The sequence below is a fragment of the Egretta garzetta genome, unplaced genomic scaffold, assembly GCF_000687185.1.
Source record: "Egretta garzetta isolate BGI_Z169 unplaced genomic scaffold, ASM68718v1 scaffold54, whole genome shotgun sequence".
Taxonomy (NCBI): domain Eukaryota; kingdom Metazoa; phylum Chordata; class Aves; order Pelecaniformes; family Ardeidae; genus Egretta; species Egretta garzetta.
In genome coordinates, this window is record NW_009259313.1 from 1,043,345 (window position 1) to 1,058,950 (window position 15,606).

Consider the following 15,606-nt stretch of genomic DNA (forward strand, 5'->3'; position numbering starts at 1 on the left):
CTCACTCTATCACGTTCCTGCTACCACTAAGGACTAAAGTTTCCTTTGAAAAAGTCTAAGATCCATCATATTTTTTAATCATTCAATTAATTTTGTAGGTATAGGCTTAGAACCCAGTCCTGTTCAGTTGTGGGTGAAACGTTTTGTATGTTTGCAGAGAAACTTTAATATCATTAGCATTATTTGTTTTCTAACAGGAAATCATGATGGGCTTTTTCTTCCCATAGGTTTTTTGTTTGGTTGGTTGGGTTTGGTTTTTTATTTTTTCCTTCTTTTTCCCCCTTTTTCCCCCCTGAAGTAGAAAGAAGAATGGTCAGGCTTCAGCTATCTAAATAGTAACTATAGATAAGACCACGAGAAGGTACTCAAACTACCACAGGTTGGTGCTTGTAGGTTGATTGCTTGAAGGATCTCTTTTAGGGGTAAGTTTACTTTCCCAATTGCTTTTTTACACATATACTGGCAGACTACAAAATGAACCTTCTGAATCAGCGTATTTAAAATAAAACTGGTGCTAATTCTTGAAGTGTGAATTAGTTACTGATTCTTGATGTATTTCTCTGTATCTTTTGACACTGATTAATCTTACTATAACTTTTACAATTAAATACAGAACAAAACAGTTTATAGGAACAGCCCTGAAGAAAATATTTGGCATTTAATTAGTTCTAACAGTGAAATACTGCTTTTCTTCACAGTCAACTTACGCTTTTATCAGACATGGCATACTTCAACAATCACCTGAGGCTTTAGAAATAACCATCTAAACCCTTTTTTGGTGCTTGCTTCCATTTTATGACATTTCAGTCCCACCTTCAGTTTGTCTCAAAAAAACCTAACACATTTCAAAACCTATCCTTTCAGTGCTATCATCAGCTTATTTCAAATAAATTATGGCATGCAGACACACATTCCAAGATTCACTGTGAATTAATGATTTTATTGTATTGTGACATTTCTTGTGTAAGTGATTGATCGTCAATGTAACCTGATATACACCACCCATCCAATTTAAGCTACTAAGGTAAAATCTCCTAGAGAAGGCTGAAACTGTTTTCCGTATGACTAAAGAATAGATAACACCAAAGTGCCACCTACTGGGAAGCCAGAAACTGGGGAAGCTCATCCCTAATTATATGAAGCCTTTTGACTGGGGATGAGCAGAACACGAATACCAGAAATAAATGATAATTCCTAATGTACTTCAGACCAAACAGTTGCCATGTTGCTGGTGTACTGCTGTATACACAACAGTCTTGTGCCCGTCAACCTAGCCTTGTAGAAGCAGAGCTGTAAAAGACAAGCCATAAGCTCTTGTCTCTGCCCTGGCTAGTGGCACTTCTTTTCTACGCTGACGGGGAGACAAGACATCAACAGGCCCCAGAAGGAGAGTAGGGCAGTTCAACCGACTGTTTAGTGCTTCTATTCACTGTCCTTCACACACAGACAGCTGTGTGTGGATTCCAGTCACACTTTTCCACGTGCCAGAAGCAGCCCAAATCCTGCCGGCTGTGCTTCCGCAATAGCAAAGACCTTGTCTGTTTACAGCCTGACAGTACGACAAGGCAGGACATACGCCTGTCAGTTGCGGTTCATACTCACACAGAATTTAAAGACAAATTGGGTATAAAATGATAAAAATAGTTACGATTTACCTTTCTGTTGAAAGTATATGTATTAATTTCAATAAAAATTCACTGAACATCTGAGGACAAGTTGAAGAAAGGTGCACCTGTAATCGAGTAAGAAATTCTTGCATAGCTTGCGTCGCTGTTGGCCCAACCTAGAGGGAAAGGCATTTTAATAAGTATTATATAAAACTGAAAAGTCTTCAAGAACATTAAGCTGTATCTAACAAAAACATTTTCTGAGAACAGAAAAGTATTATGTAGCTTAACCTGCTTTCTGTAAAATTTTACAGGGTTTTCACAGGAGAACTATTCTGTATCAATTTATATTAAGTGTTTTTCTATTACTAACCATGAGTAAAAAGCAAACAATTCAGTTGTTTGCCCAAGACTCATTTCGCAGCTTGAGACTTTATCTTTCTAGCAATTTCTACACCTCACACAGAATACTGTGCCAATCTGAATGCTTTTTCGCAAACTACACATTTACCTATCGAGACTTTATCTTTCTAGCAATGCAAACTACACCTCACACAGAATACTGTGCCAATTTGAATGCTTTTTCGCAAACTACACATTTACCTATAACTGCTTTAAATTAATGGCACTGTACAGTGTTTAAGTTCTGGTAAAGACTATGTATTTTCTGGAAAATTTGCTGGAAAATACTGGAAATACCAGGTGTTTTCTGTCTCCTAAACTAAGCGTTTCTGAGACTCCTGTCAAATATTACATGCAATTAAGTTAACTTGGGCTTTTTTTGGTCACTATTCACAGATGTTTCAAAAACTGCAAAAAGCAAAAAAAAATTAGTTGAAATTAGGAGAAACGGTAAACATCACATGAATTCAGAAAACAGGCAGAAAATAAAAGCATAATTTTAAATTCTGGAATTATTAGATATTTAAACTTAATCTTCATTGGCATTTTTATTGCAACCCAAAAAGATTTCAGGAAACTAACTGAACTCTATTGCTTTTTTCATCCCTGCAAATAAGAAATCATAACATGGAGCACATTCAGTGACTTATCTCATGGCATTCCCTCCCTGTGGCAAGTCTCCAGATAGTTGTAAAAACATACAGTCACTACTCTGAGTGTATCACCAACATAAACTTCCCTATGGTTGCTCATCAGAACCAGCTACGACTATAACCAAGAAAAGAAACAAGCCAATGATATAACACCTTGTGAATAACACATATTCATGTCAAGTGTGTTGAAATCCTATTACAAAGAGTTCTTCTCCTAATTGCTAGTTACCTGTGGACTGTGTTGATTTGTTCCATGAGGATTAGTGCCGGAAAGAAATTTCACTAACACATGAATGAGGTTTGGATCTGACACCAACAATTGGGCAGTACTTTCCTGAGCTCCAATGGCACTGCTTGGACCAGCTTAAAAATAAAGACATGAAAATTAACCCTGTAATCAAACATTTAGACTGCATATCCCTTACGCTTCATTCAATACATGTAAATATTCTCAGCCAAATCAGCTACCGAAAGCTGGTTACTCAGGACTACAATTTTGAGTGTAGATTTTTCCATTAAGTACAGGTATAAAACCCCAAAACTGTTCCATCGGTGTTCCAAGATTCTAAGGCAATATTCCTGAAAGTAGAGCTTCATTTTGTAGAAGCAATATATACACACATTTTGATTTGCTTCTCTTTGCTAGTCCAACCCTTTAATAAGGCATGTGTGTTTGTTAATTTGACAGACAGAGACCAGATGTTCTATTATCCTGTAAAAAATGAAGATATTTTTGTCCTTGGCATATTTGGAGACTTCTCATCTTTGACTAAAACTGTAGGAAACTTAACAGAAAAGAACTCTGAGGACCAGAAGTAGAATTAAAATACACCCTTCAATGATCAAACAAATGAGCTTTTTTAAATGTGAAGTCTTACTTATCCGGTAGTGGTACATTGGAGCAATTCAAAACACAACTTCCAAAAAGCATAAATTAAATAAAAATATTTATTCTATCTATGTAAATGAAGTTACAGGTTATTACATGTTGTAGATTAGATCTCTTTCAGACTATCACATCATCACGTATAAGAGATTAAATGAAGAGGAAACAATGCTCTGGAACAAGAGTTTGGCTGGCATCCCTTCGAATCCCAAGATAAGATGAGGGACCCTGTTAAAAGAACCAAGTCTGAACTACCTAATGGTCATTCTGTTTATCAGTCTTCATCATTCACAATAATTTCCTTAAAATAAGGACAGTTAAACTAAAGATCCCAATCAGAGTAAAACTAAAGACCCCAGTCAGGAGGGAAATGTCTCTGTCAAAAACAGAATTAAACCCTGACTGTTTCCATCTCAGTTGAAAATCTTGCAGAGCAATTAACTAAAAATAGCATTGGAAAGACACTTGCTATGAGAACAAATCCTTAAGGGAAGACGGAAGGAGAAGATAATTCACAGTAAGTTTTCCCCTTATCAAATGCCATTTCAAACTATAAACTGTTTTTCAAACTATAAATAGATTTCTTTCTTTAGATGAATGCAGAAAACTAACACTGAAAGCATTTCTTGTACAGCTATACAAACCATTTTGCATTGATTTATCAATATTAGTAGCGGAACAAGTCTGCGCGGCTATGACTGATGGAATGCAATAGCTGGAGTTGAATGAAAGCAAGAAATCATCCCGCAGCATTTCGGTGCCATTGTGTTGTAGACAATAAGCCTGTTCTAGTTTACATTTGATAGCGCAAAAGATGAAAAAGCTGGGTCTTGTCTGGGTGGGGGACAAGTCTGTAAAAAGTAAGCACACAGTTTCACAGGTTCTCCAAAAGAAAAACTGAATGTTTCAGAGCAACGGAGAAGCCTTCTATTGCAGGATGTGCCTTGGAAACACCAGGCTGGGTGAACTGACCTGAGTTTATTTTCCCTTGCTGACTCTACACCCCTGTACATTTACTTAAGTATAACACGCAATACGCTGATTTTCCCCTCTAAGAAAACTAGGTATGTAGGTTGTTGGTGGGGTTTTTTTTGGTTGGTTGTTTCCGAGGGGTGTTTCTGAGTATACCATGATACAAGTTAAAAATTAAAATGACACTCAGGTCACTAAGAACGCTAACTTGTTAAGCTCATAGCTCTTGCATGTGCATGTAGACCTGTTACATCACTGCTTCCTGTGTTTGTTTTGAAAAAAAGTTCCACTTACAAAATATTTTGAAATTTTACGCAAATCACTATCACTAATATTACACTCAACTGCATCTGACATAACTAATCAAAATGGGAAGTTAATCTGAATTTGGTTATTCTGTTTTCATAGTTTTCCGTAACTTTTCACTGTTTCAATGTAACTGTATCATTGAAACTTGGTGTATGACTTCAGTTTTGAGCTAGATGTCACTTGAGCTTGTCCAAAAGTGCAGAGTATCCAAAATTATTTTAGAATAAGTGTAAAAAGTGCCCAAAATGTTTATATTTTTATTTGAAAAATAAATATTCTATTTAACAGCTGAAAATATCACTACAACATAAAAACCCGCACATTTTTCTACATTATATTCGTAGTCTGACACATTTTCTTTGAAATTCTAACTTAGATTTCAGGATGCATCTACATTATCTGCTCTGTCAGGTAGTGTTCATGCTCAAACCACTGCTCTCAAACAGGATTTCTGGTGACAGCAATAACAGATAAGCTAAAGGGCATGTGAGGAGAGCACGGACAGTTCTTACTAAAGAAACAGATGAGTAAATGCATTAAGAGAACGATTTGACAGATGACAGCTGTTTACTTCAGAGCAACCGTAGCTCTGAGAAATTTTTCTAAGCCAGGTGTCACCACAGATTTGCTTCTACCCACCTTCCTTTACATGGCATTGAACTGTTCTAGAGGTCCCCCACCAAATACTGATTTTAAACACCATCCTTGCCAAATTTGTCCCTGGGTCTTGTAACCAATTAAGGTTGTTGTTCTGAAAATAAATAGCTGGGAGTTTTGAGTTTATCCCTGAAAAATATCTTGCGCTTCTCAGATAAGAGTTGTTGAAGCACAGGAGTTGCACAGCCTGAGCTCGCATTCTGAATACATTTATCAGCACATAATGGCATAATGAAATAAGATTTTTCTGATCATGAACTGACCTGTCCTAGATAGTGGTTGCTCATAAAATCCCAACACAGGACAGTTCCCCAAAAGAATCTGCCCTATACTCAGGTGGGGAAAAAAACTTCCAACTAAGAAACCTTCATTACTACTGAAGAGATCTGGGGTTTTGGAAAAATAACTAATAAACAGCTTTGAAAATAACATCAGGATGAGATCTCTAGAACCACCTCATTTCTCAGGAGAAGATCTTTAATTCATCTTGAAGAAATGGTGACCAAAACTGTAATCTTCAGGGTACAATATTTCAGAAGTGGGTTCAAAGAGACTACCCATAAAATGCAAATAAGGCAAGACCCATATCTAGAATGGATGGAAGAATATGAAAAAGCACTGCCCTTTTTTTTTTTTTCCTCCCCCCCTTTCGTTTCCTTTCCTTTCTTCTTTTTAGATGAAAGACTGGGAAGAACAGAATGGCTGAATGTGAACATATATATCAAATGGCAGTAATGAATTTCAACTAAATAAAGCAAACTGAAGAAGTTTCTCTGAGAAGGCTTTGAGATCCAATGGTTTAGAAAAATAGTGATAGGGGGATTTTCTCAGTGCCAAAATGTCCACCCGCAAAAAGAGTTTAGTGAATCACCTACCAGTGGCTACACCTCTAAGTTGTTTTTCAGTTTCTGAAAGAGCAAATATGAATGAGGCTTGCTTCAAGAAGAGGTGTCATCTTGCTTACTGCATCTGAAGAGGTTTAGTACACCTGAAATCATCTGAACGAGGTATTTTTGGTGGTGCTTTTTTCATCAGTGAAAATATTTTGCAAATGAACACATTTGGGGACTTCTAGCATTTTAGGTATTAAAAGGGGAAAGAACCTCATTTTATAACCACACACATCTAGCAAAACTAACCTAAATTATTCCCAATGAACCAAAACCCAAACCCACAACAAAACCATTACCTGTCAGTACAATGAAGATGTGTGAACTATGTCTATATCATAACTTAAAGCATTACAGAATTAAAGAGGATACAAGAGAAACTTGACTCCAAAGAAAGCTGACATGTCACTTACATTTCACCAGTCTCAGGAACAAATTATAATTTAAATTGTTCTTTAAATAAGTCTTTAAATTGTTCACTCTCTACTGGCTGTATATATTTTAAACAAACACAAAAACCTATCTCTTCTGGAAATTATGGTCTTGAAAACCGTAACTTGATGAGAACTCCTGTGAGACACTGTCTGTAATGGCTTAGGAGACTATTATTAGTCTCAGTTCTGAACTAAAGAACATGGTAACCAAAATTATTGATTGGAGAAGTGCTCTGATGGATCCCACCTTCAATCATCAAGAATTGAACAGATGTTATTTCACTTCTTAAATGTGACAACTCAGTGCCATTGAAACACAATATTATCTTGAATTATTAGCTGCTGAGGAGTCCTGGCACAGAAGTTATGTGATGGGTGCTTAAACCTATTTAGCTCCTGGCTCTATCCGTGAGTATGGGAAAAGGGGCAGTTATGGTATATACATCTGTTATAATCCACACACATGTATAAAAGGAGACACCTTCAACCCTTTATCCTCCAGCAAGCTTGCATCTCCAACCCTTTCCAACTCAACCCCAACCTTGGGCTCACAATCCTACATACACAAAAATCCACAACCACATTCATAAGCTGAAACGCGCCCGAGTGATGAATCAGAGTGGTTGCTTCTGAGCAGCTTTTCATTCACATTGTCACTGATCTCAGGCAGTAGCCTAAGAAACTCCTGCGAACAGACAGCTGCCTGTCTGTCAGTGTCAGAGCACATACCTGAGCCTCATACCACTTGGAAGAGATTCACATATGGTCTGAGTGGTACACACAGCATAATTTTTGGCAATTCCTAGTCTACAGTTACAAATTGGAGTGTTGAAAACACACATGGGTGTTAACTGCAGGCACTGTTATCCTACAAATCAGGCCATGTTCTAGTCTCAAATACCAAGAATAAGATGGAGGTCTCAGTTTGAGAATATCAATTAAGTCTCCTCATTAATTTATTCACAGCTCTACTGCTTCACCTAAATAGCAAAAATTTCAGCACATTTTTGTGAGACTGATCTCTAAATCACATCACAGAAAAGGGACACAAGTGAAAACGTGAAGAAAAAAGTGCATCCCAAGGACAATGATTTGAAATGGCACATATAAAAATAAATCATAAGCATCTTTGAGGAAAACTCTGGAGAATAGCTGTGTCACCACACGATGGCAAACTGCTTCATACTAGTGTGATCTTCAGGAAGCTCTGGGTTTCTTTCTTCGGCAATTACTGTCTTTAGCCATACGCTTGGAGTGAAAACAGAATTTAAGAGAGCTCTGACTTGGTCTAACATGTAGGTTTTACAATATTCCAGTCTCCAAGTTCTTATCATTTGATATCTTCTTCAGCCTTGAAGACAAGGCCACAAAAACATTCCCCACGACAGCTGCCCTATAATAGTGAGCCATTTAGAAGCTTAGTTTCTTCATTTAAAAATTACATCCTTTAATTTCTACCAGTTTTGTGGCAAAATCTCATTCACAAAGGGAGATTATTTCTAGTATACAGAACGTGAGAAAAATCTGGTGTGCACCGGGAAATGAAAGGAAGTGAAGGGCTGAGTTTGTTTTTTAATAGATTCAGCTTCCAGGGGCTTATTTTCCTGTATCTTAACACAAGCAATGACTAGTGCCTGCATGTTTATGAAGATATTCCTACTGCATCAGAAAAACACGAATCTCTCTCATAGTGCCTTAATCCTTCCTCTCTAGTACCTCTTCCCACAGTACAAAGCTAATTCCCAAGGATCATTAGCTAGTCTTAAAATTCATTTCCAGAAGACATTGCCAACCTATTTATAATGACATTTCTTTTACCACCAGGGTTTCAGTTTCCATGGTACAAGCAATTCAAGGAGCCTACTTCTGAAAAGTCTGAAGTTGTGGAGAACCAACAAAAGTAGTTATATGACAAAGGGAAAGTTCTGGTAGTCTTTCAGATGGGAATCAACACTCATCTGTACATCACTAAAACAGGCAACATAAAAATAAAAACCCCACATCCACAACTTACCATTAAACTGCATATTTGTCATGAGAGTTAGGCTATGAAGCACAAGGCACCATGTCCGGAGTAAGGTATTAGGATACCATGCCAGAACTGACAGGAAGCTAGTTACTGAAGCTGTCAAGAAAAACATATTTTTCCAAGATTTAATCTTCAGGGTATTACTATAAGTGTCTTATGTTTACTGTAAGGGTCTATAGTATTGTTATTAATATTACTATTAATATTTTTGTTTGCTGTATTTACTTTGTCTTGACAACTATCGTTGCAGGGAATTAGGAAAAGCCGCCCCACCAACACTTCACAGGAACTGGCCCACAGAACTTTCCACAGTGCCCAGACCCTGACATTTCAGAAAAAACAATGCAAAGAAACTTCTGGTTTCAAAATGCTCTCATGGAAGCCAGCGTAACAGGTTCATTACAGCAGGCATTAATGGCCTGGACTATGACCACAAGATATCACAGGTTTTTTTAACTACACAAATTACCTTATAGGAAAAAAAAAAATTAAAATTCGACATGTCATTGCACCAGATTTGTAGGCTGGTGCCAGAAAGTAATAGGGCTTCCCCCTGCACTGACTCCTTTCATAATAAAGAGGTCACAGGATGGTATATAAGAAGAAATTTGTTGGAGAAGTACATACAGGTGCACAGCTCACCTTAGTCTAAGAAGTGTCTTTTTAAAAGTCCTCTTGGGATTAATGATGAATTAAGAACCACAGATTTTACAATTTAATTTCTGAGGAGATTATGCAGATTCAAGGAATCACCTCCCAATTACATACTAGCTACACATTTTTCACGTTAAGAAGATAATAAGCCCAAGAGCTTTTTAATAAGAACACAGAAATTAACCCAACATTGATCTTACAACAAATACTCATTTTAATACTTTTTGCTTACTAGCAAAAATTGAGTACTTAAAAAGAAATCTTATCATACACTTCCTGAAAATTAATTTACCATATTTAATGTATTTTACCTTGGTTCAAGGAAATGACAGGTATTCGGTTAGCATTATAAAGGAAAATATCAGCGCCACTATCTTTACTTCCAGAGGAGCTGGAATTTAGGCTTAATGTGAGCCATAACTGTAAAAGAGATTCAAGCTGAAAAAAAGGGGAAAAAACACCACTATCAGACCAAACTCAAGTGTTCTTCCAGAACTCCAGAGCATAAAAAGTTGTGTGTTTTGATTTTAAAAGCCTTATCTACATTCTCAGGTGCTATTGTTTCACTGATAACACAAACACACATTCTTCTTTACTGGGTTTGAAGATTCCGATAAACCTAATATTCAAAGCAAATTCAGCATAACTAGCAAAAGCTTCTATGTTTTTGTAATTGATTTCTTCTAAACACAGTTAAGTTTCTGTTAAGAAGTTTCTTCAAACATATTGAAAAAAACCAGCTTTTACACTCTGCTCAGAAATGCCTGTACCATAACCTTACATCTGTACTGCTGGTTTGCATGTAAGCTTTTGGAATGTCTCAACATAGTCAAGTGATGTTTACCAGTCAATGGAAATTATTCAGAAGGCCAATTTAATTACTAGGAAACTTCCTTATACTATCAGAGAGCCACTATTGCTCACTCTGAATAACTCCCTTGAGGAAAATAACTATTTAGATATTTTGGGGAAGCATCAAGGTTCACTACCCCATAAACTGTATTTTGGATGAGATATTTAAAGAACGATTGAGGGATGGAGCCAGCCACACAATTACAATATGAATAGGTAGGTAGGCAGGCACCTAACCACTCATATATAGCACACATGGCATTCCTTTGTATGAATCAAGAAAAGCATTGCTAAACCAACAACTCTAAAAAGCATACTTCTAAGTTTAACATTTAGGATCACTGGTTAATTCAGGTTGGAAGGGACCTCTGGAGGTTATCCAGTCCAATCTTCTGCTCAAAGAAGGTCCAACTAAGATACCAGGCTGGGTTGCTCAGGGGCTTATCCAGCTGGGTTTTGAAAACCTCCACAGACGGAGACTGCACACTTAGTGACACTCTTCACTAATAAGCTAACAATTATCTTTTAGTGAACCTGGTAACTTGTTTTTAAATATGAAAATGTACACCTACTTTTTCACTGTAACAAGAAATGTCCTATTTGAGAAAAGCTTTCAGCAGCTTGTCTATGGCATTATTGGTACTGTTGTCCATGACAACTTCATAAGCAATAAAGCACATAACATAACAGGTTACTTGCATCCTAACTAGTAAGACATACAGGAAAACAACTTTCAAGTTTAGAGAGAAATACTACCAGAACATTTCAAAGTTCATCATTCTATACCTGAACATGGTGGACTTGTAGCATGGAAAAGAGTTTGTTGAAGCATGTGCTCAGCATAGGTATAGATGACAACTGTACAATCAACTGGGCATTTTGGTTAGCAGCATGTAATCCTCTTAGCAATGAATCATCTGTTCCACTAGGAGACTGGGTTACTAAAAAACAAAACAAGAAGTACCAGCCCCCCCTGAATTATTTTGTAGAAGTTGCTAAAAAGTAATTTCTTATTTATTTCCTTATATTTTATACTTAAAGGAAAGACACTTATAAAATAAGTTACAAGAACATCTTCAACGTAGGGTTCAGCTGAGTAGGACTACTGACTCCCATACCGTAAAAGGCTAACCTGTACTTTGGATGAGATATTTAAAGAACGATTGAGGGATGGAGCCAGCCACACAATTACAATATGAACAGGTAGGTAGGTAGGCAGGCACCTAACCACTCATATATAGCACACATGGCATTCCTTTGTATGCATCAAGAAAAGCATTGCTAAACCAACAACTCTAAAAAGCATACTTCTAAGTTTAACATTTAGGATCACTGGTTAATTCAGGTTGGAAGGGACCTCTGGAGGTTATCCAGTCCAATCTTCTGCTCAAAGAAGGTCCAACTAAGATACCAGGCTGGGTTGCTCAGGGGCTTATCCAGCTGGGTTTTGAAAACCTCCACAGACGGAGACTGCACACTTAGTGACACTCTTCACTAATAAGCTAACAATTATCTTTTAGTGAACCTGGTAACTTGTTTTTAAATATGAAAATGTACACCTACTTTTTCACTGTAACAAGAAATGTCCTATTTGAGAAAAGCTTTCAGCAGCTTGTCTATGGCATTATTGGTACTGTTGTCCATGACAACTTCATAAGCAATAAAGCACATAACATAACAGGTTACTTGCATCCTAACTAGTAAGACATACAGGAAAACAACTTTCAAGTTTAGAGAGAAATACTACCAGAACATTTCAAAGTTCATCATTCTATACCTGAACATGGTGGACTTGTAGCATGGAAAAGAGTTTGTTGAAGCATGTGCTCAGCATAGGTATAGATGACAACTGTACAATCAACTGGGCATTTTGGTTAGCAGCATGTAATCCTCTTAGCAATGAATCATCTGTTCCACTAGGAGACTGGGTTACTAAAAAACAAAACAAGAAGTACCAGCCCCCCCTGAATTATTTTGTAGAAGTTGCTAAAAAGTAATTTCTTATTTATTTCCTTATATTTTATACTTAAAGGAAAGACACTTATAAAATAAGTTACAAGAACATCTTCAACGTAGGGTTCAGCTGAGTAGGACTACTGACTCCCATACCGTAAAAGGCATACTTGAATGTCAGACATCTCCATCTTCACAAAAAACTGTTTGGAAAGTGAGCCCACAGCAACACATTTTCACAGTTCTTGCCAAACAAGTATTACAGGAGTGTAACACTATGATAAGACAACAACTGGAACATCCCTTTCATGCATTGCAGTAAAACTACTGTAGTCAATAATAAAATTCCAGAAAATAAAGTCTGAGGATGTCACCAAGCCTACTCCATCATCAGATATTCAACTAATGACTGCATGCATATTAAGATACCTGGAGAACTACAAAAAAAGCACACCTTAGCAAAATGGGCAGTGCAACTCACTGAAAGTATGTTCAAAAGCAAACCGGCATCATGAGTGTTTTTATCATAAAGCTTTCTGAACAGGTGAGCTCAAAATTGTATTCAAATATTTTCACTTTTGTCACTGAATAGGTCAAACTGTCAAGTTCAAAGCAGCTTTCAAACAGCTGAAATTTCATGCGAAGGCAAGAATGAAGATTCAAAAAAACCTGGAAGCTTTATGTTCACTTTCACCTACATTGGAAAATTAAAACAACACTGCTATTGTACTATTATGCACTGTAAAAGGAATCCTGCACATTTGACCAATTTCACAAAATGTCTTAAGTATGTGTACACATAATTCAAGAATCGGAATAAAAGAAATATCTACAGCTCAGCCTAACAAAATTAAAGTGAAATATAATTTTTTTTAAGCTGCTAAATGACTGCAGAAAAAATTAGTACAAATTTCAAAGCATCATGGTCATTATGTGAAGAGAATGACTTGACAACATGTAGTTACATGTAGGAGATGTGTTTGTTAATGCTTGTAGAATGGAATCAGCCTCCAGGGTGGACATCATTTTCAGCATCAGCTCAGCCTGCTGTTCAAGTCCAACTTCTAGACGTGCATCTAAAGCTACACAAGGCAATAAACAGGGTAAAACTGAGTTATATCAAAGACATACATAATTAGTTACTCTAACTTCCTGTGCAAGCAATATAGATATACAGTCCACATTAAACTGAAAAAAAACCTCAGTGTCACTAACAGGAAGATTCACTTTCATATGTGGCAGAAGCAGAATGTAGAAACTTATACTCTGAACTGAGCATAAGAGTTTTACAGCCATGAAATATATAATCAATAAAATACTATATTTCTGTGAAACACACACATATTTCTTTTCACAGTCACTTTAATACCACACATGACTAAACCTGCATACGCTTAAGCCTGTTTTTCCTAAGGTAATAGCTCTCTAAGAAGAACCCAAAAGCTGTTTTTCCCCAGTGTGGCAGGGGAAAGATCAGTTGTAGTTCAGTAGTACTCCCCCAAACTAAACAAGTGTGCCACCTCATTCCTTAGGGTAGAGCCAACTATCCAAAATATCAGCCAACTAAAAAAGAGCTTCTAAAATTTCCTGAGAAAACAGGCATGATTTAAAACTGCTGATAAGCATGTGTTCAAAAATGTTAGAAGATTTTTCTGCTGTTAAGACTGTTTTAAATATAAACCTGACATAATATTCTCTCAGTTACCGTAGGAAAACTGTGGCACATAGAAAATTTAATTCTTTCCACTTAGTGCACATCGAGATTGTTAACATAATTTGTTATGCAAAAGTGTCAAATACAGTATCACAGAAAAGAGACCCTGAACTGAATTTTAGTTTCTTGCTTACCTTGAGAGACTGATACGCTCACAGTCTGTGATCCATTTTTCTCTGTAGTTACCGGTGGTTTTGCAACGGGAATTCCAACGCCTCCAATGTAAGGATTGTAATTGTAGGTGCCATAATCCGCACCCCAGTAATCGTACCAAGTGCTGCTTATAGGCTTAAAACCAAACAGAACAACAAGAAAAACATAAATAGCAACTCTTTACAAATTTTATTTTTGTACTTGAGCAGTCTAGTGACTAACAACAAACACTGAAGTTACAAAAAATTAAAACCAGAAGACTGGATCCAATAGCTTTAGAAAATTTTGTGTCCATTTTTATTGCAGTATAAGCTACTGAATCCTTACTGATTGTCAAAATCCAGCAATGTAGTTAGCTGTCTCAAAGGTTCAAGAAGCCAACTTGAAAATGTTAGTATTGGTTTTTATTCACAGATTTGTGCCATACTGTAAATTTGGAAGTAGAGCATCACACAGATATTTTGAGAAGTTACTTATCAAGACAGAATACGATATTACTAACTGTACTATTAAAGTACCTTGAAGCCTCAGTGAGGCTCAGGATTTATTTGTACTGGGCTCTGCAAAAGAAAGAGTTGAATAATCTCTATCCAAGTGTCATAATTTAAGACACTTAGAAAGCATATGGATCACAAGAAAAAAAAAAGTAATGTAAGACTGTATGAAGGGGATTTGTGTATGCCTGTCTTTTTAATGGCAAGATCCAATACCAACTGTCATTTTATAGATACAGAAGCAAATCTTAAGAAGAATTAAGAATGAAGAAGTGTTTTTCAGGCTGTTTTTTAGAGGACATCCAATCAGGCAATAAGATCATGAAGATACCTGTGGATGAAGAGGACTAAGAAGTACTGTCAAATGAAATGACAGCAGAATAAAGGAGGGGGGAAACATCAGTAACACAAAATTATGCTATAAGTGGCATATTTTGGTAGGGCGAGATTTGAAGAAAAAAAATCTTTACATGATAGGTAATCAGTGGAAGGACATATGAGAGAATATAGAAAAAAAAATAGTGTTTTCTGAGCAAGTGGTAAGAAAGCTAATTTATGTTAACTCAAATGAGGCTGAAGGTTTAAGTCAATAGAGAGAAGAGTGGGAAAACTCCAAATCAGAGTGTCATCCTTATGGACAGAGAAAAGAGACTCACCATTTTGTTATGAACAGCTGTGTTTCTTTACAACCAAAATATTTTTGTGTTTTAATATACCTTGACAATATACTATTACATCTAAATGTTATTTTACTACCTCTGATATGCTTAGCTTCCATTTTAAGAGTGAAAGCATTTAATAATTTTCTTGTTCCACAGTGAAATAAGTTTTGAAGTTAGTTGCTTCTCGTTGTAGTCTGAAACTACAGTAGTAGCACTAGCTTCTGCTGACTTTTTTTTTTTTTTTTTTAAACACAATACTTGCTCTATTAACTCTTAAGATCAATT

The 15,606-nt window shown here is 36.5% G+C and overlaps 1 protein-coding gene across 1 annotated transcript in view; it reads right to left on the reverse strand.

The window, feature by feature from the left end:
- The window catches only part of BIRC6 (baculoviral IAP repeat containing 6), a 171,505-nt gene that overhangs the window by 94,455 nt on the left and 61,444 nt on the right, over nucleotides 1-15,606 (reverse strand). Inside the window, exons 39-45 of the mRNA XM_035892009.1 lie at nucleotides 14,147-14,300; nucleotides 13,264-13,380; nucleotides 12,123-12,277; nucleotides 9,805-9,931; nucleotides 8,825-8,935; nucleotides 2,892-3,025; nucleotides 1,656-1,783 (exon numbers count right to left, since the gene is read on the reverse strand). Of these exons, the coding sequence (XP_035747902.1) occupies nucleotides 1,656-1,783; nucleotides 2,892-3,025; nucleotides 8,825-8,935; nucleotides 9,805-9,931; nucleotides 12,123-12,277; nucleotides 13,264-13,380; nucleotides 14,147-14,300 (926 nt within the window). The remainder of the gene's footprint in view (nucleotides 1-1,655; nucleotides 1,784-2,891; nucleotides 3,026-8,824; nucleotides 8,936-9,804; nucleotides 9,932-12,122; nucleotides 12,278-13,263; nucleotides 13,381-14,146; nucleotides 14,301-15,606) is intronic.